This window comes from Podarcis muralis, chromosome 3, assembly GCF_964188315.1.
Source record: "Podarcis muralis chromosome 3, rPodMur119.hap1.1, whole genome shotgun sequence".
Classification (NCBI taxonomy): Eukaryota; Metazoa; Chordata; class Lepidosauria; order Squamata; family Lacertidae; genus Podarcis; species Podarcis muralis.
This window is the reverse complement of record NC_135657.1, coordinates 38399023-38424045: the sequence shown is the minus strand read 5'-3', so window position 1 is coordinate 38424045 and position 25023 is coordinate 38399023. Positions and strand designations below refer to the sequence as shown.

Below are 25023 nucleotides of genomic sequence, written 5' to 3'. Positions count from 1 at the left end.
GCTGCGCGTTTTTTTGGAAGCCGTCTTTTCCCCTTTGCCCAAGCCGCATTACCTCATGCTAAAGAACTCCCTGCCTGAAGGGCTGGGCTAAATATCGGGACTGGAACCGGGACCGGGAGTGGGAGAGAAGTGAAGACAGGGCCAGGAGGGAAAGGGAGAAAAGGAGACAGGCCCGCTTGAACCCCGGGGGGGTGTGGGGGGGCGCGCTCCTTCCCTTCCTTCCTTCCTTCCTTCCCTCCCTCCCTCCCTCCCTCGCTTCCCCTCTTGCTTTCGGCCACCGAGCAGGATGCGCGCCTTTCCGTGCCGCGGCTGCTCTGACCGCGGTGTGTGTCTCTGTGCCTCCCCTCGCAGATCCCCGCCGAGCGCCCGGAGCGCAGCATGCCCGCCCCGCTGCTCGCCCTCCTGCTTCTGCGCACCCTGCTGACTCGCCTGCTGCTGGTGGCTCGCCAGCGCCTCCTGCCGCTGCTCCGGCGCCTGGGGGCCCGCCTGACTTCCCAGCAGTCCCGCGAGGCGCTCCTCACCTGCCTCCTCTGCGTCCTCAACCTGCGCAAGAAGGTGGACGACGCCTGAGGCGAGCTCTGCAGGGAGACGCCAAGGAGAAGGGGCGGCCGCAGCAGCAGCAGAAGAAGCCCCCAACTTTGCAGGTAGGTAGCCCCACCGCCACCACCTGTCGTCCTCTCGAAGTGGAGCAGCACCCCAAAGAGCGAGGAGGAAACCGAGTTCACCCCGCGCGGCAGCCAATTTCTCTCTCTCTCTCTCCAGCATCTGAAGGGACATTTTTAGCTTCTGGGTGAGTGCGTGTGGAGAAGGAGCTGCTCTCCGCCTGCCAAAGGAGAGGGAGAGCAATCAGGGAGCAATCAGCAACTCCAGCCCTCCCAAGGAAGAAGATTTAATTTCTGATCTCATTTCTCAAGATCCACCCCCAGACAAAACGCTTCCAGCTTCCAGCCTCGCTGAATGCTTTTCTCCTCTTCCCTTTGAAGCCAGGACTAAGCTCCCACCCACAAACCCCACACTCATGGTCTTTTGGTTGCTGGTGGAGAATTATGGATGGGAAAGCAAAGCAAGACCACCATTGCTGACCAGAGGCCTGGCGTGGTAGTATCATCGTGATTTCTCAGGCCTGGAAGCCGAAGAAGACTGGAAGTCCCCTTCCGTCAGACATTTCTGAGCAAGCTTAACTTCTGAGAGAGTTCCCAGGAGGACTGAGGGGCAAATTCTTCATCTGCATGGTTTGGAAGAGGCTAGAGAAGAATCTCTTGTGACTCTGCCATGTGTTTTATAGTTTCTTGTTAGAGTTCAGGACTGGTGGCCCACTCTCCCCTTCCCTTTCCCCTGTCTCCTGTGTGGCCAATGCGAGGGAGAGAAATGTCTGGCAGCAGAGCAAGGAAGGTCCAGCCGTTCACTATTACCACCAAGCTTTCCCTACCCAAGTGCTCCCTGGACTTTCCAGGAGACAGCTGTCCTGACATAGCTGCTCTGGATAATCATGCCCTGCACCAAAACCTCAATGAGCGTGTGTCTCTGTATCTGGCTCAGGCTTCTCCCGTGTCCTCTGAGGGTAGGTTTGACAGCACCAGCCCCGTTGAGGAGGTGGCCACCAATGAAGATCGCATCAACCGCAACTCCCTGTCCCGCTCCATCAAGAAAATCACCTTGTCCAACTGGCACGGAGAACCTAATCCAGGGGAGGAAACATCAACTCATACCCGTTGCGAGAGGAACTGCAACAACAACAACTGCAGAACAGGGAAAGCACAGTTTAAGGTAAGGTCTTTTATATTCCTCCCCTGCCTTACTTTGTTTTGTTTTGCTGTTTTGTTTTGTTTTGTTTTGTTACACTAGAGTGCATTGCTCCACTCTATATCACAGTCACATCAGGCCTGATCTCTCCCTTGGTTTCAGGATCCTCTGAGAAGACAGTCTGAGAAGGGGTGGTTATGTGTGGGTCAATATGCATCTCAAGGGTTTTTCATAGCTTAAGTTTCCCCCTTTTTATCTGTTGAGGAAGATGATCTTGAGAGCTTTGATCGCCTGAAACTAAGGAAGCAGAATTACTCCTCATATCATGGTAGAAAATAATTCTGAACAAGGGACAGTTCAGAATCTCAAAGGAGATGATGATGTCATCTTTTTTTCTGCAGGGATAAGATGAAACAAAGCACCTGCCTCCCTTGAATCACCACCGAAGTTTCCTTCATTATCATATTTTGCAGAGTCTGATGGTAGTTTTATGCAGATGGATGGATAGAAGCAGCACCAGCCTTGCTTGTCAGAGATAGTTGTAGATCCTGGATAGTTTAATCCTTATTGTGATTACAATGGCTTTTCCATACAACCCTTCCCAAAACTGGGAACAGAGCCCAGGGATTTCTAGTTCTGCCTTGCCTTCTATTATATCATTTCTATTCCATCTCTTATCTGTTGGATTCATCTGCCTTTTTGGATGGCCTGTGGATGATGTAGTGAGAAAGCAACTAGCTGAGCATGGTACGGCAAGCCCAGGAAAGGCTGCCCATATCTTTAGTAAGTCTCTAAGTTTCCTTTTTCCATCATGCTTCGCCCACAGGCATGTCAATGATGGGCAGGTTTTTATAGGGGTAGTGAGCAGAGTGATGCTGGTAAAGGCTCGGAGGTACTCAGTTGAAAGACTTCGAATTTCTTTGCAGCAGTGGTTCCTGGGCTTGAAAGAAAAGGCAGCCTGCATTCTGGTGCAGCCTTCTACTTTTGTAATCCAGAGTCTCTCTACATAGTATTTGCCAGTGCTTAAAAACCATACCCAGAGTTGATTTCATTTCTTGCTCAAACTTGTGTTGTTGTTTTTTGTATACACACAACCCTAGCAAAGCCCTTTATTCCTGCTATGCTAGTACTAGGCTTGTTTTGAGCAGATCTGAGGGCTGATTGTTCTGCCTGTGTTTGTAAAGTCTATGCATGGAAGTGCTGGCAAATCCCCGAAAAGATGCATTGTTAGGCAAACTTTATAGAAGCACCCTTTTAAAAGTGGATGTCTCTGGATCACATAAGATCCATTTCCCCATTACAAAGGTGCATTACTTGCAACGGTTTTCTAGCCACTGCTCTGCAGAACTTTTAAACACTCTGAGAAGAAGCAAGTAACACTGAGACTAATTCTATTCTCATGACACATCAGCTTTGTGAAATTATGAAACATGACCCAATGGGATAAACTGAGGACACCCTGCTTATTTCGGTTTTGAGTGAAGTCAAGATTTTGTCAGGTTCTCTGTAGTGTCTGGTAAGAGCATTACCTCATTGTGCTATCTCATAGGCCCCAGGGAAAGCGTCCTCCAAATTGACCTTGACATCTCAGCCAAGAGTCTGTCTATAAGGCCTTCTGTGTTTCCCTGGCATCGAGCCTCATAGGACCCAGGCTAGTTCTTCCTTTGGATAGACATACATTTGCCCTCATTTGTGTAGTCACAGCAGCCAGCGAAGGTTCCAGCCAGTCACTTCTCAGTTGCAACCTCTACTTTCCAAATCAACAGAAAGACTAACTCGTTTCTTGTTTTCACATGTGCTCCTGGCTGCTGCTTGTTGGATGGGATGATATGGCAGGGGAGGGAGGGAGTCCTGCCTCCGCAATCCAAGCAGAGCAGCTCTGCAGGAAGGATGAGATCATCTTTGTGCTGACAGCCTTGTTTTCCTGCAGCTGATGGATTGAGGGAGCTTCGTATGTAAATAAAGCACTTATGTCACCTGCAAGCTTATCTCCCATTACTGAGCTCCGGCTGGAGAAGGGCCAAGTGGGTTGTGGTGGGGAATATGTGGGCAGGTTTAACCGTGAACATCTCAGACCACAGGGCACTGTGCCAAACACAGTAACAACCATTCCATAAACAGGATAGGAGCAAAGCATCACCTAATGCACCGATAGGATAGTTGTCCAGGCCGGGAAGTCTAATTTGTTTGTTTGAGCTCCTCATCTCTTGGATGCTTTGATAGTTCAAGCCCCTTTAAGTCTTATCTGGATAACAAAATGTATCACAAAATCCGCCGTGGAATATTCTTGCTCGTTTGTGTTTTGGAGAGGAGTAGCCTGGCTTCAGTGGCCTAGCTAATGGTTTTCTTACCCACACACCCACCCACGCCAGATCTCAGATGTACACTCCAGTAATGAACAGAGGGAGTGTACATACTTCAAAGAAATTGTGATATGGTGATTCATACATTTATAAAACACCCCCACCTCCTGCTAACTGAAGATCTTCTGAGCAGCAAGAAGATTATCTTGGGCTATCATTTCTTTGCTTGCAAAACTGAGCCCCAAACTTGCATGATCCACCAGAAATCTCAAGAGATTTTAGAGCCCCGTTGGAAATGAGGCATTCAAAGCTACTTAACTTGCCCTAACCAGACCCCTCTGCACGTAAATGACACTTGGGCTGTAGTGCAGTTCACAAAAGTTAAAAGTAAGTCCAGAGGGTCTTTTGTTGTTGTTGCTTAGTCATTTAGTTGTGTCCGACTCTTCGTGACCCCATGGACCAGAGCACGCCAGGCACTCCTGTCTTCCACTGCCACCCACAGTCTTGCTTCCAAGTAAATGTGCTTAGATTTGTGCTGTTGTAAGCCCAACAATAATTAAACAACCAACAAGCTTATTTAGAAAAGTGCAAGATATTGAATGCTCATATAAGATGGAAATAAACAGTACCAAAAGCCAACATAAACTTCTAATATGTGCTTAAAATGTAGTCATGCTTGAGTGCACTTAAGTGCAAGCTTAACCTCTATTTTTTGTTCTTATTCCCAGACCATAGCTTGTCAATACAGTGGTACCTCGGGTTAAGTACTTAATTCGTTCCAGAGGTCCGTTGTTAACCTGAAGCACCACTTTAGCTAATGGGGCCTCCTGCTGCTGCCACGCCGCCGGAGCATGATTTCTGTTCTCATCCTGAAGCAAAGTTCTTAACCTGAGGTACTATTTCTGGGTTAGTGGAGTCTGTAACCTGAAGTGTATGTAACCTGAAGCGTATGTAACCCGAGGTACCACTGTATTCTAATATACCCAGTTTAGGGTTCAGAAGCCACCACCACAGTAGCAAACCACCTGCTCTCCTTTGTTCTGAATCATGAACTCTGACAAGTAGTTGTGTTCTCTGGAACACAATAAATAATGATGGTGATGATGCTCCCATGCTGTGTTCCTCCTTTGTTCCTTCCAAAAGAAAGTTCTTCAAGTCTGATGAGCTCAGTCACAAGCATGCTACAAACCACCTCCAGCAAGTCTCCCCTCAAAAAAATGTAGATTACATAGCTTTGGGTTGGGTGTTTGGGAGCTGATTTACTGTTCCCCCACAGAAACCTATGGTACTTTGTCTAGCACCATGTCACCTTTGCTTCTAATAACATTGGTTGTTCACTTGTGTGAATTGCTTATAGCCCAATGTGTAGAGTAAAGGTACCTTCCTTTACTGCTAATGGAAGACAAATACAGAGAACAAAATGTTCTGTGTCACTGCAGTCCATATCCTTCCTGGTTACATTTGACATTTGTCACTGTTCTGTGCCAGATTTGTTCATTCCTGCTTCCCTCCCCCTGCCCCCCCACCCCATATGCTAAGTCTTTGGGTATAGGTGAAGAACGTTTCTTCAAATTACTTAATTTGATATTTCAGGCTTTGTGGATAAATGTCTGGCATAGTGTTTATAAAGATCTGAATCCTGAGAAAGTATAGTTTTGTTAGACTTCAGGGTTTCTGCCTCTTCAGATAACACCTGAAATGTAATGCCTTCCTTTCCTGCTTGATAACAAATGATATGTAAAGAGAGGCGGTGCAGTCCATTGGCCAGAATGTTATGCTTTTTGAGGTGGCTTTGGATATTAACTTCAGCCACGTACTTGCTGGGTTGCTTTGGAAAGTAACGTATTAGCTTCTGTACTTCAGATGTAAAATAGGAATAAGTATTACTTCCATTGCACTGTTCTTCCAAGAGTGAGAGTGGAACTTAGTGTTGGATAGGCAGTATTTCCAAATATAATAAAGGATTGAAGAGGGTTGCAAAGTGATGAGCCTTTGCTCTGTATTCTCATGGAATGGCTGCCTGCAGATTTGTGACACAGTAGCAGCTGGCAGATAGGCTTTGTTGAAATTGTGGTTGACCAGCTAGCATGGGTGTGTGATGCTCACCTAAGAGCATAATTTGGATGAGACCTTGCTTTATGCTGCAGTTGGGCAAATGTGATGAAGTCTGCCCCTGAGAAGTTTCCTTTCCTCTTCGCTCTGCCTTTGCATCATGAGCAGCCCTTAGTTGTCCAGTTCAAGTATTCTCTAATATTCTTCAGAACTGGATGAGGTTGCACTCTCCTCATCCATTATCTGTTTCCCCCCACCTTTTAGGTCTTTCTCAGAAAAGAGGTGGAAATAGAAGAAGAAAAGCAAGACTCTAGGAGGCCCCAGGTTTGTGGCCATTCTTCATTGGGCAGAGTTGCTCCTCTTCACATGGTATGTGCCTTTATACCCCCTCTAATATATAAGTCCTTTGTTTGTGAGCCTTGGTGACTGTTTTGAGTCTTTTCAAATGGAAATAAAGACAGACTCAATTATAGAATATGGACTGCATGCTTTCATTTTTGTGTCCTTGTAGAGCAGTGGAAGGAATGAGCCCATGAGAATTCCTTGCGTTCCTCGATAGATCATTGAAATCTCAAGGATGCAAAAAGCCTTTACAAATTAATTGTCTCTCCACAGTTTCTCTGTACATTATCTACCTATATAAGTGGAGGTGCACACATTCTGAGGTTTGGATGGGGAGCCTGCGGCTCACCAGATGCCATTGGACTCGCACTCCCATCAGTTCCACCCAGCTGGGTCAGTGGCCAGGGATGATGGGAGTTGTAGTCTAATAGTATCTGGAGAGCTCAGTTTTCCCATCCTGTTCTAAGGGCTGCCTGTGTTGCGGCTGTATATTCTGGCTCTGTTAAAGCATGTACAAAAAGCTACCTGAACCAAGGAAGAGCACATTCCATGAGAAGCTGCACAAGTGATTCATATGTGATGTAGAAGTAGCAACAGAAGATATCTTGCGGTGCAGTCCTGAGAACATTTGCTCAGAAATATTGCCAAGTTCAGTAGAAGTTAATCATCAATGTTCCTGCTTAGCATTGTAGCTTTAGTGATTCGCACACCACCTTTCCAGGTTTATGGGGTCTTGTCTGAAGGGGGAGCTCTCATAGCTCTTCCATGTACAGATGTGTGTTCTTTCAGTGCAGTATATAAAAATGTAATCTGGGAGACCCTGGTACCACTTTGCATATTCTTTCAGCTAATTGGCATCCAGCGTAAAGACCAAAGCATTACCAGTTCATCACTTTCTAATGCATCCTTTGAAAGGCCACCACTCATGCCATGAGAACATGGCATGCCATTTTGACTGAAGGCACAAGCTAATGGGAAATGTCAGGGTATTGCGCCCGCCTCCAATCTCTCAAAGGCTGTGCCCCACCACAGTCTCTTTTTTGTGTCCTTGTGCAAAGTGTCTTCCTTGTTCATTTCCAGCTTCCCTCGTTATATCCTGCCAGACAGAAATGCAAATGAAAAAAAGTTCTGGGGAAAATGTCATGGGAGGAAATTAGGTTATGCCTGGGGCATGTCCACAAGCTTATCATGCAAAAACTGAACAGGACATCATTAGAAGGGTGATAACTTAGGCTACAAACAACTATAGATTATCAAGGACTCAGTCATCTATGTTGTAAAGTCCAGTCCCTTTAATAGTGGCTCCCCCTGTCCCTTCTTGAGTAAGAATAAGAATTATTCTTGTTTTCTATAATGTGTCTAGCCGTGATCAATTTATGAGGCTGCTGTGCTGCCCCTAGTCTTGATGGGGAGCTACTTTTCCATTGCAGATATGTGTGTTCTTACTGACAACCCCATGCCACTTGCTGTCCTCTAGGAACTGTTTCTGTTCAGTCTCTTCTGTTTTCATTCCATATTTGTATTCTGAGACATTCCCATGCCAAACCTATTGGCTTTCATTCAGGTCTCCTTTTTGGATGCCCCTACACTACAACTGGTTCGACAGTGTTGGGGGCCCTCTATGAGGTGATGAGAATTCTTTGCCAGACATCTTTTGCTCTAGAGTCATAGCTCAGTGGCAGAGCATCTGCTTTACATGCAGGAGGTCCCAGGTTCAATCCCTGGCATCTCCAGGTAAGGCTTGGGTTGTCCCCTGTCTGAACCCCTGAAGAACTGCTGCCAGTCAGTGTAGATAGTGATGAACTAAGATGGACCAATGGTCTGACTCAGAATAATGCAGCAGCTTTTGTCTCTCCTCCTACCACCTAGTTTACATACACTTACAGGAAACTTAGGGATGCGGGTGGCGCTGTGGGTTAAACCACAGAGCCTAGGACTTGCAGATTAGAAGGTCGGCGGTTTGAATCCCCGCAATGGGGTGAGCTCCTGTTGCTCGGTCCCTGCTCCTGCCAACCTAGCAATTTGAAAGCACGTCAAAGTGCAAGTAGATAAATAGGTACCGCTCCAGCGGGAAGGTAAACAGCGTTTCCATGTGCTGCTCTGGTTCGCCACATGACCCGGAAGCTGTACGCCGGCTCCCTCGGCCGATAAAGCAAGATGAGTGCCGCAACCCCAGGTCGGTCACAACTGGACCTAATGGTCCCTTTACCTTTTACCTTACAGGAAACTTATCTCCAGGAATCATTGAGAGGGGTGAAGCTGGTCATTAAACTGGATTGAAACCAGCTTGTGTTTGCAGTGTAGACCTACCCTTAGCATGAACTTTGTTGGGAATATGCGCCCAAGCTTTAATCTTAAAATTGTTATATTTCTGAGTCGTGCTCTTCATGCATCATGAACTGTTTCCCTCCTGACTTACACCTTCTCTGCTTGAAGGTCTCAAATCGTATCTTTCATAAGTGCTCTGGTATGTGTGCTGTCAGTGTTCTGAGTTCAGTAGTGTTAAGCTTCTCTTTCCATGCTCTACCATTTAAGAGCAGCCAGTACTGACCTCTCTTCCTGCAGTGGGATTTGAGATACTGTTTACAAATTTAGCCCTCCATGGTAGTTTGCAGCTGGACCTTGGGCTGAGCTTGGAGGAAAGCCATTTCTGCAGTTGGCTGACCTTAGCGGTCTTGGAGTGGTGACAGAACATTGCATCATTTCTGACCACAAGAACAAAGCCTGGAAGAAATCCAGACTTTCTCCCATTTGATGAGTTACTTAAAATAAGTATCTCTCTAGACTGCTTTTGAGGAGCAGGGTCTGAGCTCATTTGTAAGGCAGGCAGACAAAAAGTCTCCCTGTTTGTTCAGGGAGCAAAGCTCTTTTACCTGAGGGCTGGGAGTTTTGCAGAAATAGGTTTACTTCTGCCGAACCTGAGAGAGGCAGGATGAGATGAACGTAAAGATAGGGCCTTTCCTCTTCTATGTTTTGCTTAGATGACGCCTTAGGCTTGATCCCTGGCACCTTAGTGGATCTTGAGTAGCAGTGCCAGGAAAGAACTTCTAGAGAGTTTTGTCTTCAACTATACCACCAGCCTTGTCCATATGTGCTGAGAAAGATGAACCATTTACTCACTGCATACAAGATTCTTGCAGTGAATGGATAATACAAAAACACTGAAGGATTTCAGTGGAAGCAAGCTTTAAAGGTACAGTGTGTACATAGCCTAAGACTCTATCTTGTTGATTAACTTACTGCACAAGGCCGTTAGTTCCAAACCCCCCTGAAGCTCAATTAGGGCATTGCTGCTTCCCCTTTATCAGACGTGGACCAAATCTAAACAAACTTTTTCTTTCCCTCTGTTTCTCTCTCCTAGATGTCAAGCTGTGCTGTTGCAGGTCCCTGGAAGGAGAATGTCAAGAACATACAGGCAGGCAAAGTAGCAGGGCTGAAGCCTTGCCTCCAGAGCAGCCCAGGGCTGGCCGACCTTTCCAAATGGAGCCCTCACATAGCTCAGTTCAACTGTGACATGATGCAGGTAAAAGAAAATGAGATTGGCAGAGGAACAAATCCCCTTCAGTGTCTCGGTAGAGCAGGAACATGTTCTTCTCTTCTTTCCCATACTACAGTAGAAAGGAAGGGAAGGCAGCCTTTTCCTTGCCAAAGGTCTTTCCTCTGTTAAAGTGAGAGGAACGTGCAGACGGAAGGAGACAAGGTCCCTTGGCTAGAGGGAGGCTGTTGTTATGGCATGAGGTCATCCTTGGCAGCTTGTCTTTAGGATGGAGGACCAGAGTAGAGGGGGTCAATCCACAGATATCTGATTTCTTTCCCATCTCTTTGAGGTGAAGGGGGCACAGAATAGCAGTCTCAGCCCGGTGTAGGGACATCTAGGTGATAATAAAAGTGTATTATTTTTATATCAGAATGTTTGGGTATGTAGCTTTTGTCATGTGACTTCACAGCAGCCCTGTGAGAAAGATGGCTGTCATTCCTCTCTGTGCCAGGTGTCTTGAACCAGGAACTTTTAGCCACGGTGGTAGAAACAGGCAGCCTGTTACCCACATGGCACTCAGGAGTTTAGCATTGGCCAGGTGACACAAGGGACCAATTGCATTCCACCTGCTCTTGTAAAGCTGCTAATTCATGCCTGGCTCTTCAATCTGAGCAGCTCAGACCAAACCCAGGCTGAGCTCTTGCACTGCACATAGCAGCTTCTTTGCTCCCCTGTTTTCCAGCTCTTGCTAATCCCAAGCACATAGCTGGAACATGTCTCAGTGCTTGTAGACATGACTATGAGCTTGGTATCTGAAAATCAGTGTAGATGGGTAACTACATAATTAAGATAAATTAATTCACACTTGTGCCACTCTGTCACTCACTGCTTGAAGCATCTACTTAGCATTTTTCCATTCTATGGATTGACTTCTGAAACATCCGGGGTGGATCTGTGGTGAGGTTAACTCCAGGGCAGCCTTTGCCAACCTGACGTCCTCCATATGTTCTGGACCACAACTCTCATGAGTCCCAGCCAGAGCAGCCATCTGTTCACAACATCTGGATGCTGCTGTAGGGGAATATTGGAAGGAAGTCACCTTTTACCCGGTCAGACTGTTTGCCCATCTAGCCCAATATGGTCTTCTCATGCCGGCAGCAGCTCTCCTGTGTATTGAAGAGAGACCTTCACCATCAAACCCAAGCTTTGGTTAAAACAAACAAACAAATGATTAAAAACATTGCAATTCCACAGGATTACATGCTGTAGCAATGGGGAGTTAGATGGAATAATCCTGTACTGGGTTTTCTTTAATGTCATGCCAGAACAGGCATCTTCTCCATTTTGCCCAGAGTCTCTCCTTTCTCCCATACAAAATCAGACTTTTGAACTTCCTAATGGAAGTAGAAAGAGTGCTTTCCCCAGCTGCTTGTCCAGTTCCCATCTTGGCATTTGTCTTCATGTTTCAGGCTGAGAAATGGGTGCGAGCGAAACTCCGAGACCTGAAGGATGGTTGCAGTATTCAGGAATGGGAGCGGGCAGCACAGACGTTACAAAGAGACATGAAAGACTTCGAGAATACCATGATCAAACTGAACCAGGTACAACAAGGTCTCTGGAAGCCCCCTCTCCCCCCTGCTTTGAGTTCTTTAGGTTGCAGCACGGCCCTGAAGAGAGACCTGAATCCTGCTCACCCTTGCTCCCTCTCCTGTAGTCCAGCATCTCTGTATTTCCTCCTGTTTCTGCACTCTTGATTTCTAGAGTTTCCATGAAATCAGTGCTCTGGCAAGACTGGATGACTTTTAAGTCCCGCCTCTCCATGGAATGCAGATTCCATGTTAGGGATCGTTAGGAGAGGGACTGAAAACAAAACTATCAGTGTCATAACGCTGTTATATCTATGCCGAGGGAGCACATTTGCAACTGTGTGCACAGTTTTGATTGCATCACTTCAAGATGGTTATTATCAGAGCTAGGGGGAAAACACAGGAGGCAGTGATGGCCACCAACTTGGATGGCTTTAAAAGAAGATTAGACAAATTCGTGGAGGATAAGACCAGGGGTCAGCAAACTTTTCAGCAGGGGGCCGGTCCACTGTCCCTCAGACCTTGTGGGGGGCAGGACTATATTTTGGGGGGGGGGAAATATGAACAAATTCCTATGCCCCACAAATAGCCCAAAGATGCATTTTAAATAAAAACACACATTCTACTCATGTAAAAACACCAGGCAGGCCGGATTCAGAAGGCAATTGGGCCGGATCTGGCCCCCAGGCCTTAGTTTGCCTACCCATGGGTAAGACTATCAGTCGCTACTAGCCACAATGGCTGGGTTCTATCTCCATGGTCAGTGCCAGTATACCTGTGAATACCATTTGCTGGGAATCACAAGTGAGGAAAGCGCTGATATGCTCAGGTTATGCTTGCAGGCTTCTCACAGGTGACTGTTTGAACAGGATGTTGGGCATCATCCTGATCCAGCAGGGCTCTTCACGTGCTCTTATGTTCTTTCCCATCCATAGATGGGTGACCAGCTTACTGTCCAGTCAAACTCCAATGCCGAGATAGCGAGGCGACTACAAACCCTGTGCGAACAGTGGCAACTGCTGAAGCAGATGGCAGCAAATCAGAGCAAAGCAGTGAGCGGACTCAGAAACTTACAAGAGTTCAACCAGAAAGCTGAGCAACTAGAAGCTTGGATCAGGCAGAAGGTATGTGCCAAAGCAGGGCCAACCCTCAGCCCCCCTGTTTCTGCAGCATGTATAATATATATCTATGCTGCCCTGATGAGCCAACAGTGTGACGCGGCAGCTAAAAAAGCCAATGCAATTCTGGGCCTCATCAATAGGAGTATAGCATCTAGATCAAGGGAAGTAATAGTGCCACTGTATTCTGCTCTGGTCAGACCTCACCTGGAGTACTGTGTCCAGTTCTGGGCACCACAGTTCAAGAAGGACACTGACAAACTGGAACGTGTCCAGAGGAGGGCAACCAAAATGGTCAAAGGCCTGGAAATGATGCCTTATGAGGAACGGCTAAGGGAGCTGGGCATGTTTAGCCTGGAGAAGAGGAGGTTAAGGGGTGATATGATAGCCATGTTCAAATATATAAAAGGATGTCACATAGAGGAGGGAGAAAGGCTGTTTTCTGCTGCTCCAGAGAAGCGGACACGGAGCAATGGATCCAAACTACAAGAAAGAAGATTCCACCTAAACATTAGGAAGAACTTCCTGACAGTAAGAGCTGTTCGACAGTGGAATTTGCTGCCAAGGAGTGTGGTGGAGTCTCCTTCTTTGGAGGTCTTTAAGCAGAGGCTTGACAACCATATGTCAGGAGTGCTCTGATGGTGTTTCCTGCTTGGCAGGGGGTTGGACTCGATGGCCCTTGTGGTCTCTTCCAACTCTATGATTCTATGATTCTATGATTCTATGATCTCCCTTGGGATAGAAATGTAATGAATGGGTGAATAATAATGAGAACTAGGGAAGAGCTATGCATAGCCATAGGGAAGAGGAATTTATGTTTTGCCTGCAGATGCCAGGCACATATATAGAAGGATCTCCCCAGCTGGTCAGATTTTTCTGAAATCCACCTTTGGAATTAACTCAATAGATTACATTTTAAAAAGAAAGCTGTCAGGGGTTCAGGAGCAGAGGCAAGGGCAAGGGAGGAAACAGAGAGCGAAGGGGAGGAGGCAGAAGAAAGGATGAGCGATGACGACGACCCGAGATCTCCGAGTCTCTCCAGTGAGTCGGAGGATTCACAGAAAGGAGCACCAGTGGCCAAGGCAAGGGGGGAGTTTAGGGGGGCACCCCAGGGAGATAGAGCCAGAGGGGAATCAGAGGAGAGCAGTTGGAGATCGGGTCCAGCGTCACCGCCAGAGAGCAGGGAAGAGGAAAGGAGCCAGGGGGCAAGCGCTGGCAGCTCACAGCAGGAGGGAGGGCACGAGTCAGGGGTGGCCACACCTCCATCTGGGAGCGAAGAAACGGTTAGACGGAAGGTGGAAGGTTGGGCGCGCGCGCCAAGTTCAAATGCACAGGAAGGAGGCGCAGTAGGCAGCCCGGAAAGAGAGCCGGGTCCTAAAGCCCGGCGCAAGGAGACAGGAGAGTCCGGGGGGTCAGCGTCCGAAGAATCCCGGAAGGAAGAGACCCAGGGGGGCAGAGGGACCCAGAGAAGAACAGTCAGGCGGAAAAGGTGGAGCAGGGCTAGGATATTAAGTTGGTGTACGAGGGGCGGAGATTCAGACGGAGCTTCGCCGATCTAGCTACTAGACGTAGGGTTGCACGCAGCAGCTTGAGAATGGAAACTGTAACTCAATAAAGACTTTTACTTAATGACCGTTGGCTAGCGTGATCCTCTGTGAGCTAGGATCTTGAAGCAACCCTGACAGTAAGCTCCGTCTCTCGTATTGTGGGCATCTACAGCCTCGAGGAGAGGAGAGAAGCAGGTGCCTACTAGTGAGCTCACGAACGGCAGCCGACATGACGGCTGAACAGCAGATAGCGGAACTCAGAGAAGCAGTGTCACAGCTGAATGCCGAGGCTCTCGCATCCAGGAAGAGAGAGGAGGACGCAGCTGCCGCCTACAGGGATCTCCAGGTCAGGTTGGAAGTGCTTACGAAGCAAGGGCAACAGACACCCAAACCAGAGGGGATTGGGTTGGGGAGACGCACAGGCGGTCTGGTCTCTCACTTCGATGGGAACCTGCAACAGTATCCCAATTTTAAAGCAGACGTACTGTGTGCACTGCAACTGCTGAGTAAAGATTTTAGAGATGAGCAAGAGAAAGTGGGATTCATCATGTCTTATTTGCATGGGGATGCCAGAGCATGGCTGCGCAATTTATGGAGGGATAACGATCCGGCGCTCCAAAATGCGAATGCCTTTATTAAAGCGATGGATGCGTGTTTTTTATCAAGCATTGACGTGGATCTTGCTCGGCAACAGATTCATGGACTGAAGCAGGGAAGGGCCAGCGTACGGCAGTACCATGCCCGCTTTTTCGCCTTGGCCAGTGCCCTAGAATGGGACAGAGATGCGACCCCTGTAAGAGACCTTTTCTGGGAGGGACTAAACAGCTCTGTAAAAGATGAGATTGCGAGGGGGGAGAGACCCCGGACCACCCAGGAGGTCGTGCAGAGGGCGCTGGCAGTGGGGGTACGGCTGGAAGGACGTCCGTGGAGCAGGGACGAAGGGCGTGGAGGGCGCGAACCAGCCAGGGGCTCCTCCTTCTTTCCCAGAGAAGCAGCACGTACGCAATCCACGCCTCCGCCAGGGGGAGGAGCTGAACCGATGGAGGTTGGAGGTGCCAGGGCTCAGTCAGCAACCAGAGCCCTAGCACCAGCAGCAGTGAAAGCGAAGCCTCCTAGAGGGAACAGGAAGTGTTACGTCTGTGAGGAGCCAGGGCATATGGCGAAAGAGTGTCCCCAGAGGCTCCACAAGCTCACTGCAGCCTCAGCAATGGCGACTGCAGCAACGCAGCAAGGAGAACCACAGCAGGGAAACGACGCTGTCTGGCTGGAGGAAGAGGCACTGGGGCCCAGCCAGACGTATTAATGATGCAGTCCCCAGAGATTTTACAGCCCGTGAACCCCCTCCCGCCCAAACCAGTGGTGAGGCTCACCGCGTCGCTCCAGCTGCCCAATGGCATCACCATGGACGTGCCAATCACCATTGACTCAGGCAGCAATGCGGACTTTATGGGGCAGGACTTTGTCAACCAGCATGCTATACAGTTGCTGCCGGCCACACTGCCCCTGCAGGTGGTCACGGTGGATGGCAGGGAGCTGCTAGGAGGGCAAGTGGTGCAGCAGACGCCACCGATGGTGATGCGACTTGGGAATCACCAAGAAGTCATCAGCTTCAACGTCACTCAATTGTCGGACACGCCCATTGTGTTGGGCATGAGTTGGCTGGACAAACACAGCCCAACGCTGGCTTGGTACCAGAGGCAGCTGACCTTCGGCTCTTCCTTTTGTGCTGAACACTGCATCGTGCCCAGGCAGGAAGGAGAGGAAGAGGAGTCACAGCTATTGCTAGGCACGCTGCAAGCGATTCCCCACAAGTACGCAGAATTTTTGGAAGTTTTCTGCGAGAAGGAGGCAGACAGGCTACCCCCTCACAGGCCATATGACTGCAAGATTGACCTGCTGCCAGGGGCGGCGCTGCCTAAGGGGAGACTGTATTCCATGTCAGAGGACGAGCTGCAAGAACTCAAGGAGTTCATAGATCATAATTTGGAGCGCGGTTTCATCCGAGAGTCCAAGGCGGTGGGAGGCAGCCCGGTGTTCTTCGTTAAGAAGCGGGATACGCCCCAAAAGAGGCTCGTAGTGGATTACAGGATCTTGAACAGTGTGACTAAGCCGTCGGACTTCCCCATGCCCCGAATTGACGACCTCCTCGCAAAGGTGCGGAAGGGCAGAGTGTTCACCAAATTGGATCTGCGAGGTGCGTACAACCTCATTCGCATGCGGGAGGGAGACGAGTGGAAAACAGCCATGTTCACGCCACTGGGGACCTACGAATATAGAGTTATGCCTTTTGGATTGCAAAATGGCTCCCACGTTTTTCAAGCATTCATGCATCACGTGTTGGCGGGACTTCTCTACAAGACGTGCGTCTGTTTCTTAGATGACATCCTGATCTTTTCGGAGTCGCAACAGGAGCATGACAAACACGTCAAGGAAGTACTGAACAGGCTGAAGCACCATAGGCTCTATGCCAAGCTGGAGAAGTGCCAATTTGACGTGACGGAGGTGGATTTTCTGGGCTACAAGCTGTCTGACAAGGGGCTCGCCATGGACAGCGCCAAGGTTCGAGCGGTGTTGGATTGGAAGAGCCCGCGCAACCGGAAGGAGGTCCAACGGTTTGTCGGCTTTGCGAACTTCTATCGCAAGTTTATCAAGGGCTTCGCTATGCAGACGGCGGCCATCACTGACACGCTTAGCTCCAAGAAGAAGAAGTTCATTTGGACAGAGCAGGCGGAACAGTCCTTTCAGGCACTCAAGCGTCTCTTCGCGTCGGAAGAGCAGCTGCTTCATGTCAACCCCAGCAAGCCGATGAGGGTGGAGACTGACGCCTCGGACAGAGCCGTGGGGGCGGTCCTGCTGCAGAAAGACCCGCAGGGGGTGTGGCGACCGGGAGCGTTTTACTCCAGGAAGCTCAGCAAGTCCGAGCAGAACTACACCATATGGGACAGGGAGTTGCTGGCCATTCATGCAGCGTTCAAGGCGTGGAGGCACTTTCTGATCGGCGCCAAGCACACGGTGCAGGTTTGCACGGACCACAAGAACCTAGAGCACTGGCGCACGGCACAGTTCCTGAACCAAAGGCAGATACGTTGGGCTGAGTTCTTTGCGAACTTCGACTTCCGAATAGAGTATGTCCCGGGGGACACCAACATCATGGCGGACGCTCTCTCCCGCAAGCCACAGTATCTGGAGGAAGCAACGCCAGCGGCCGCCATGCACATCTTCGCACCAACAGTGTGGGCGTGCGCCGCGGCAACCGTGGATCTGGAGGCGGTGCGACGAGCGTTGCAGGGGGACTCCTTCGCGCAAGCAAAGATCTCAGAGGTGCAAAGGGGCAAAGCAGCGGCCGACGGTTTCCAGCTAAGAGATGGATTGCTCATCCGTAAAGGGGCCATATACGTGCCGGGAGACGAACTTCGCGCCAAGGTGCTGCAGCAGCTGCACGACGCGCCCACTGCAGGGCACTTCGGCAAGGAGAAGACGGTGGAACTAGTAGCCAGGGATTTCTGGTGGCCTGGAATGAGAAGGGAGGTCGCGGACTACGTGGCGAGGTGTGACACCTGCCAGAGGGCGAAGCCAGTGCTTAGACCGCCGGCCGGACTGTTGGAACCGCTGCAAACTCCGGCCGAACCTTGGGAGAGGGTGGCCCTGGACTTTGTCACGGATCTGCCCAGCTCGAGGGGCAAGACGGCAGTGCTGGTGGTGGTGGACTTGTTCTCCAAGATGGCACATTTCATTCCGTGTGCGAAGGTGGCCACGGCGGAACAAACCGCCAAACTGTTCATAGACCACGTGTTCAAGGTTCACGGTCTGCCACGGTCTATTCTGTCCGACCGGGGGCGGCAGTTCATCTCAAATTTCTGGCAGCGGCTGATGGGCTTCCTGAACGTCAAGATCAACCTGGCGTCGGCGAGACACCCGCAAACCAACGGGCAAGCAGAGCGGGTCAATGCCATCATGCAGCAGTACTTGAGGTGCTATGCAAATCAACAGCCTGCGACGTGGGTGGATTACCTGCCGCTCGCCGAGTTCGCTTACAACAACACGAAGCACGTGTCCACGGGGGTCACACCGTTCTTCGCCAACAACGGGAGGCACCCCAGAACCTTCCCGGGACTGGAAAGGCTGGGGGAAGGGGAGCCGCAGACGGCAGATGCGTTCGCGTCGGAACTGCAGGAGGTCCACGATCAGCTGAGGCGCCACCTGGAGCTGGCCAAGCACGCATACAAGGTACAAGCGGACAAACGCAGAAGGGTTGGCGAAGAGCTACACGTGGGGGACTGGGTCTGGTTAGCAGCCCACGCAGTGCCGGCCAGGTCGTTGGCCAAGAAGAAACTAGGGCATAAGCAACTGGGGCCCTATCAAGTCGAAGAGCAGGTCAACCCGGTGGCCTTCAGGCTGGCGCTTCCGGAGGGTTCCAGAATGCATCCGGTATTCCACAGATCGGTGCTCACTCCCTACAAGGCACCGCACAGGTTTCAGGAACCCGGAACGGCGCAGAGTCCGGCCAGAGACAGAACAGGGCACGCAGGAGTGGCACAGAAGGAGCGCATCAACGAAGTCACAGAGATTTTGGATTCCAGATGGGGGGAAGAAGGGGTAGAATACTTTCTCGCCAGGGAGGGCACCCCGGCCAGTGCGAACAGTTGGGTGCCGGACTACGCCTTGGACGAACCTCTGCTCAAAGACGAGTTTCATGCCCTCTTCCCACATAGACCGATGCCAGCAGACTTTTTCGACGACTGGCTTTTCACACCCACGCTTTCGGGCAGCACGTTCCGGGGGTTCGACTCTGACGAGGACCCGATACGAGACGTCCGTTCCCCGGAGGGGTCGCCCTCGGGATCTGCCTCAGAACCCTCGTATTGGTGGGACGACAAACCAGAGGAACAGTGGCGCAGGAAGTGGCAAGAAGGTCCAGGCCGAGCAACGCCGCCTGGAGGAAGCGAGGGAGAGACGGACATGGACATTTTCGGGGACGATCCAGGTTTCGAGCACGGCGGCACAGAGATGGAAGCAGAGGTGACCGTCGTCGACGAGAGAAGGGAGGAAGAACCGGAAGACTTCGGAGGGAGGCCCGCTACGGGAACCGAACGGTACCCGACATTCGTCTCCTTGACGCAGCAGCACCCAGCTCCAGCACCGGAAGGAGGGGAAGGGGGAGTGGGGGGCTTCGAGGGGGGGATGGATGTCAGGGGTTCAGGAGCAGAGGCAAGGGCAAGGGAGGAAACAGAGAGCGAAGGGGAGGAGGCAGAAGAAAGGATGAGCGATGACGACGACCCGAGATCTCCGAGTCTCTCCAGTGAGTCGGAGGATTCACAGAAAGGAGCACCAGTGGCCAAGGCAAGGGGGGAGTTTAGGGGGGCACCCCAGGGAGATAGAGCCAGAGGGGAATCAGAGGAGAGCAGTTGGAGATCGGGTCCAGCGTCACCGCCAGAGAGCAGGGAAGAGGAAAGGAGCCAGGGGGCAAGCGCTGGCAGCTCACAGCAGGAGGGAGGGCACGAGTCAGGGGTGGCCACACCTCCATCTGGGAGCGAAGAAACGGTTAGACGGAAGGTGGAAGGTTGGGCGCGCGCGCCAAGTTCAAATGCACAGGAAGGAGGCGCAGTAGGCAGCCCGGAAAGAGAGCCGGGTCCTAAAGCCCGGCGCAAGGAGACAGGAGAGTCCGGGGGGTCAGCGTCCGAAGAATCCCGGAAGGAAGAGACCCAGGGGGGCAGAGGGACCCAGAGAAGAACAGTCAGGCGGAAAAGGTGGAGCAGGGCTAGGATATTAAGTTGGTGTACGAGGGGCGGAGATTCAGACGGAGCTTCGCCGATCTAGCTACTAGACGTAGGGTTGCACGCAGCAGCTTGAGAATGGAAACTGTAACTCAATAAAGACTTTTACTTAATGACCGTTGGCTAGCGTGATCCTCTGTGAGCTAGGATCTTGAAGCAACCCTGACAAAAGCATTCAAAAAATCTTCCAAGGTTTTGGAGCAAAGGTCAGAAAGATTTGGACAGTAGTTGGTTATGGCAGATGGGGAGCTAAGGTAGTCATCTCCCCATGGCATCTATAGTTTGCTTTCTCCCCTGTCTGCTGACTGCACTGGCCATCTAATAGCAATTTCCATGTGCTCTTGTCTTCGCCCCCAGATTCCGTTCCATAACAAGACGTTCTTAATTCCTAGAAATCCTAAATCTTTAAAAGAGGAAAACAACCCTGAATACAAAAATAGAAGCAAGATTAATTGATTTTCATAATTTCCTCTCCATTTGGCCCTTGGGACTCTTGCTTGCCTAGATGGAGAGAGTTAGAGGGGCGTATGTAGAATCCTCTGTCTTCGCACGGCTGGAATGTAGCCTATTGTACAAAGGTTAGAGTGACACCCATGGCTCTGTCTACCTTTGCCTCTAGTCCTGCCCAGGAGGGAATATTGCCTTTGGAATGAAAATGGTTTCCCACTCCTAGTCTACAAGTTGGATTCTAACTGTGTATTCTGAAGCAAAACCAAACCACTCCACTTGCATCTCTTAGGAGTGGGATGAAATTGTAACACTGTAGTCACTGTGCCTTCAGTATCTCGTATATTCTAACCATTTCTATCTGCCCCTCTAGGAAGAGAAACCTTTGCTAACTGCCCTGCTGCAAGAGAATGCAGACAAGATTCAGCTTACCCGACGCATCCTTGACTTGAAACAGGTGACAGTCTTACTGACAGTCGTGCGGGATTCTCTTCTCTGTACAGTGTTGGGGGTGTGTGGTTCTGACAGTGCTGTTTTACCTGGGGTGGTTGCAGTTAGGCTTTGCATCCTACCTCAGATGATATAAATGGCATTGTAGTTCATACCTAGGTCCTATTGGGGTAACAAGAGGGTAGCCTGGTGCAGTCCTTCATCACATTTTGCAGCTGCCATCTGCAAGAATAGAAAGGCGCCACTACAAAGATTTTGTCTCTTGTCTGTTCTGGATAGTACTACTGTTTTCTCAGCCCTCCATCCCCTCCTCCCTGCAATTTGGGAATAATAATTCTTGGCCTGCATCATAGTTGTTGCAAGGATTGCTGAGATAATGTATGAGAAGTACTTGGAACACCTGAAAGCACTGTAAAAAAAAGGTTGATGCTTAATTATTATCGGGAGCTCCTAAGCTCCCTTCGAAAACAACTTCTGAGTACAAGGTTTATTCTGCTGGGGCTCAGTTGGCAATGCCAGTAGCGGTTAGCTTCTTATGAGGTCATACTTTTATAGAAAGTAAGTTTATGTTATTCCTCTTTTCCCCTGCCTCTCCTCCCCTTTTTTCTCTCTCTCATCCAACTTAGGAGGAGCAGCAGTTCCAGGCCCTGCATGAGGAAATGAACAGCCTGGCTCACAAACTTGAGAAGCAGGGGAAGAGCGAGAGCAGGAGCATTATGGCACGGCGCAAGCATCTCAATAAAATGTGAGCTAGAGCAGGAGCTGGTGGGGGAAGAGAGATGGGGCATAACCAGCATTAGGATGGGCTACGGAATCATCTGACCACATTTGCTTTACTTTAACTGTCAAGGATGTGCAGGCTAAGCTACTTCCCCGTTCCTAAGATCCTTCTGCCCGTTTCACCTTCCAGGTGGCTGCGGCTCCAGGGGACACTGAAAGAACACCATGAGACCCTGCAGCTGGCTCTAGAAGCTGCTGCCTTCGTCCAGCAAGCAGAAGTGCTCCTTGGGGCCATCCATGCAAAGGTAGATTCTAGAGCAGTTTCTAAGAGGAGGTGGTGGGTGCTTTCTAAGAACTGCATTGCTACTTGTCTCGGGGCTTAACGCCTGTTGTTTCTGTTGTAGCGGAGGAATCTCTGTGGAGTGGGGAAACAGAGGGAACCTGAAACCAGCCCAGACCTGGATGTCAGGGATATAGCTAGTCAGGTCATGGTAAGTTGGGCAATGCCCAGGAACATGACTTGGAACCCCTCCAGATGCCCTATTTATTAAGCATTCATCTTGAGTTGCTTACATAGAGGTCAGAGTCTTTATTGAGCAATGATTCTGATTTGTTTGTGGGGTGGTTATACAACAGTGAGCAGCTGTCCTGCATTTATCCTGATGTGTTGATACATATTCATGTTAGCCATTTGTTCATCCCACACTTTTCAGTGCATTTTCCTGTCACTTTCCAAACTACAAAAATTCTTGATTCTTTTAAAACATGGATTTGTGATAGGGCAGCAGAGTGCTTTGATCCACTTTAATTGCACAAACCCAAATTTCTGGTATGTGCTTGAATCCCTTCCACAAAATAATGACAGCCTGGTGGCATGCTTAAAAAAGATGTGGGGGGTGGGCAAAGGTTTTTTTAAAAAAAGATTTGTAGGCATGTCCATTTCTCCCTTAGTTTAGAGAGCAACTTGTCATCCTGTAAATAATGAACTAAGCAAGATGACCTAGACTCAAAAACTGATATCCAGCTGAAGTACCAACATCTGGTATATGTCCTACCCCTCCACTGCTGGAGTGATTGTATCCAAAGTGAGGTACTCATGCTGGTATTCTGAAAGAAGCTCAGTTTTCAGCAGAAGCTCCTGAATGCTGAGGAATGATCCACAAGAAAGGGAGTTGAATCCTGCATTGTCACACATTTGCTGCTGAAAGTCTAATTCAGCATCTTCTTTGGAGGCAGTCTATAGATTAGACATGCACAACTTGTCACCCATTAAGATGCATGGTAGCCCACCAGGGACTGAGCAAACCACTTGGTTTTAGGGAACCAGGGGCTACTGGTCACATTGCTCATATGCTACATGATATGTATAGCTAGTGAGGTGCATTTATCTTGATGGGTCAGGTTAATTTAAGTTAAGTGACCAGTTGTCACTCCTGCTCACTCATTCATTGCCAGCCTTTTTTTGCCACCCAGATGCTGGATGTGACCGTGTCCCAGTTGACAAGCCTCCATCCCAGCCTAGTAGCACGAGTCTCTCTCAAGCATCAAGATGTGAAGGAGAGCTGGGCCCAGCTCCAGCAGTTATTGAGGTATTTGCTGAATGCCTGATTTTTGTCTCTCTGCATGAGGTGGATTCTGAGCTGGTTAATGATTATATTTAGCAAATGTCTCTAATTTGGGCACACCAGAGCCATTGTTGACAATACTTCTACCATTTTCTGTTTTGCTGTGTGCCTTTAACAGGAGTGTGGCATACAGAAACTAAGCAGGTGAGGAGTCTACTGTGCCTGGAAAATCTTTGCATGCTACTGATATTAGATGCACAGGAGCAAGGCTGCTAAGAAAAGGTGGCAACCCTAACATGTGTCCCCCCCCCCATTTCATTCTTTACTATCACTGTAACTTCAGGATGCTCTACCCAAGACATTCCTCTCTCAACAAAAGCTGAAAGCATGTTGGGTCAGAATAAAACAACCTGAGAAAGCTGAAAACAGTTGGGTTAGGTGCATAAGCCTGAGACACTCTACCCTGGAATATTGAGTGTTGAGCTGCTCTGTGCTCATTTGGCTTGAGAACCAGGATTTCTTCAAGGATGTCTTCATTTATTCTGTGGTGATTATCATCTCTCTTTTTTGCCCTTTTCTGTTCTCTACTCTAACAGTTTTCTTTGTTTTTTCACCTCTCTGCTTCCCCTCGCTCCTATTCCCCCACTACTGGCTTTGACCAGGAGATCAATTGATTCCCCAAATCGTGAGCAAGTGAAGATCATGTCCAACAGTGCAGGGAGAGAGGCCGGAGGAAAACCTGTATGGGAGGTAAGAAAAGTATTCAACACCTCAAGATCTCCTGGGTACTGTGCATAGACGACCAGCCTCAGAGCATCCTCCATTTGTAAGGCATGTCTCATGGGTAAAAGTTACCTCTGGAGAAAATGTTTCATGCATGGATGCCTAGCAACAGGCAAGACTAGTCTGTCAATCTCAGGTGGCCACACTTGGGCCAGAACAGGTGGCTCAAGTGTCCCTGCAGACAAGGTAGCATTCTCAGCTGTAGCCTTCTTGTTATAACATGGTGGTGCTTATAACATGGTGGTGCTTAAAAGCCCAAGCCAGTGCAATTACTTTTTATGGTGAGGAAAAGCAGAGAGGAGTGCTATGTACTCTCTCGCCCTGAATTAGTAACGAAGACCACTGGTGATTGCTGCTAAGCAGTGGTCTGTTTGCTTTACCAATATCCCAGAACAGACTTCATGCTACTTAAGTTTTTTTGGCCTCAGCCAAGCTCTAACACAAGAACGTTGCAGCTGGCAAAGGTGGGGAAGAGGAAGAGGATGGGGAGTGGCAAATTCATCCCCCTTTCTCCCACAAGGTGGCACCTGGGAAGAATGCAAAATGCTTGGCATTGGGCCAAGAGCTGGATTAAGACAGATCTCTGGGAACTGGTTCCATAATTTTGGGGCCACTTCAGAGTTGTCTGAAGGTCCTGCCCAGAGTCTTACCTCTCAGGATTCTGAGCAAAATATATTCTTACTCTTCTTTTAATCCTAGATATGGAAGGACATCCAAGGAAGCCAAGAGGGCAACACAGACTCACCAGGCAAGGAGGCCATCACCAGTGACAGCAGGAGGTATTGGCACACACAGTGCTTTCCTGGGAGAAGAAAGCTGGGGGAAAGCTATGTGGGAAGTGGTGAGGAGAAACTGGGACAGGGGAGGGTAGAAGTTGCTTACTGGGATCTGCTTTGTTGCTTAGCAACAATTCACTATGGGAAAGAATTTATCTCTTACTCCTAGCAGAGGGGCTGGCCATTTGAAGTTGAATGGGTTGGGGGGGGTCCCTGTGGTCTTGGCACTAAGCCCAGCCTCATTATGGGTAGATGCCGAGAGCTCCACAGAAAAACAATGAATCTGTGAGGTTGAGCCCACCACCCAGTGGCTTCTAATTGAATCTAAGTGGCACCTGC

At 49.5% G+C, this 25023-nt stretch overlaps 2 protein-coding genes and 1 non-coding gene across 9 annotated transcripts in view; all 3 read left to right on the top strand.

Moving 5' to 3' along the window:
* Positions 1 to 212: 212 nt before the first annotated feature.
* Positions 213 to 577, top strand: MYMX (myomixer, myoblast fusion factor). Its single transcript, XM_028724363.2, has one exon. It carries the CDS (start codon positions 379 to 381, stop codon positions 568 to 570), a length of 192 nt encoding a protein of 63 aa, XP_028580196.2. The 5' UTR covers positions 213 to 378; the 3' UTR covers positions 571 to 577.
* A 56-nt stretch (positions 578 to 633) lies between these two features.
* Positions 634 to 25023, top strand: part of LOC114594534 (uncharacterized) — a 47680-nt gene continuing 23290 nt past the window's right edge. For 5 of the 7 annotated variants that reach the window (XM_077925657.1, XM_077925654.1, XM_077925655.1 and 2 more), the window contains exons 1-12: positions 634 to 1767; positions 6363 to 6467; positions 9802 to 9963; positions 11388 to 11519; positions 12440 to 12628; positions 20764 to 20847; positions 21467 to 21585; positions 21751 to 21865; positions 21965 to 22051; positions 23034 to 23149; positions 23788 to 23875; positions 24608 to 24687. In XM_077925657.1, the coding sequence (XP_077781783.1) occupies positions 1354 to 1767; positions 6363 to 6467; positions 9802 to 9963; positions 11388 to 11519; positions 12440 to 12628; positions 20764 to 20847; positions 21467 to 21585; positions 21751 to 21865; positions 21965 to 22051; positions 23034 to 23149; positions 23788 to 23875; positions 24608 to 24687 (1691 nt within the window). In that variant the 5' untranslated portion in view covers positions 634 to 1353. Of the gene's footprint in view, positions 1768 to 6362; positions 6468 to 9352; positions 9634 to 9801; positions 9964 to 11387; positions 11520 to 12439; positions 12629 to 20763; positions 20848 to 21466; positions 21586 to 21750; positions 21866 to 21964; positions 22052 to 23033; positions 23150 to 23787; positions 23876 to 24607; positions 24688 to 25023 lie in introns of those variants that run through there. The other 2 variants (XM_077925656.1, XM_077925659.1) reach the window with 2 other exon arrangements.
* TRNAV-UAC (transfer RNA valine (anticodon UAC)) lies at positions 8105 to 8173 on the top strand. Its single transcript has one exon. It is a non-coding gene; the product is annotated as a tRNA-Val (tRNA).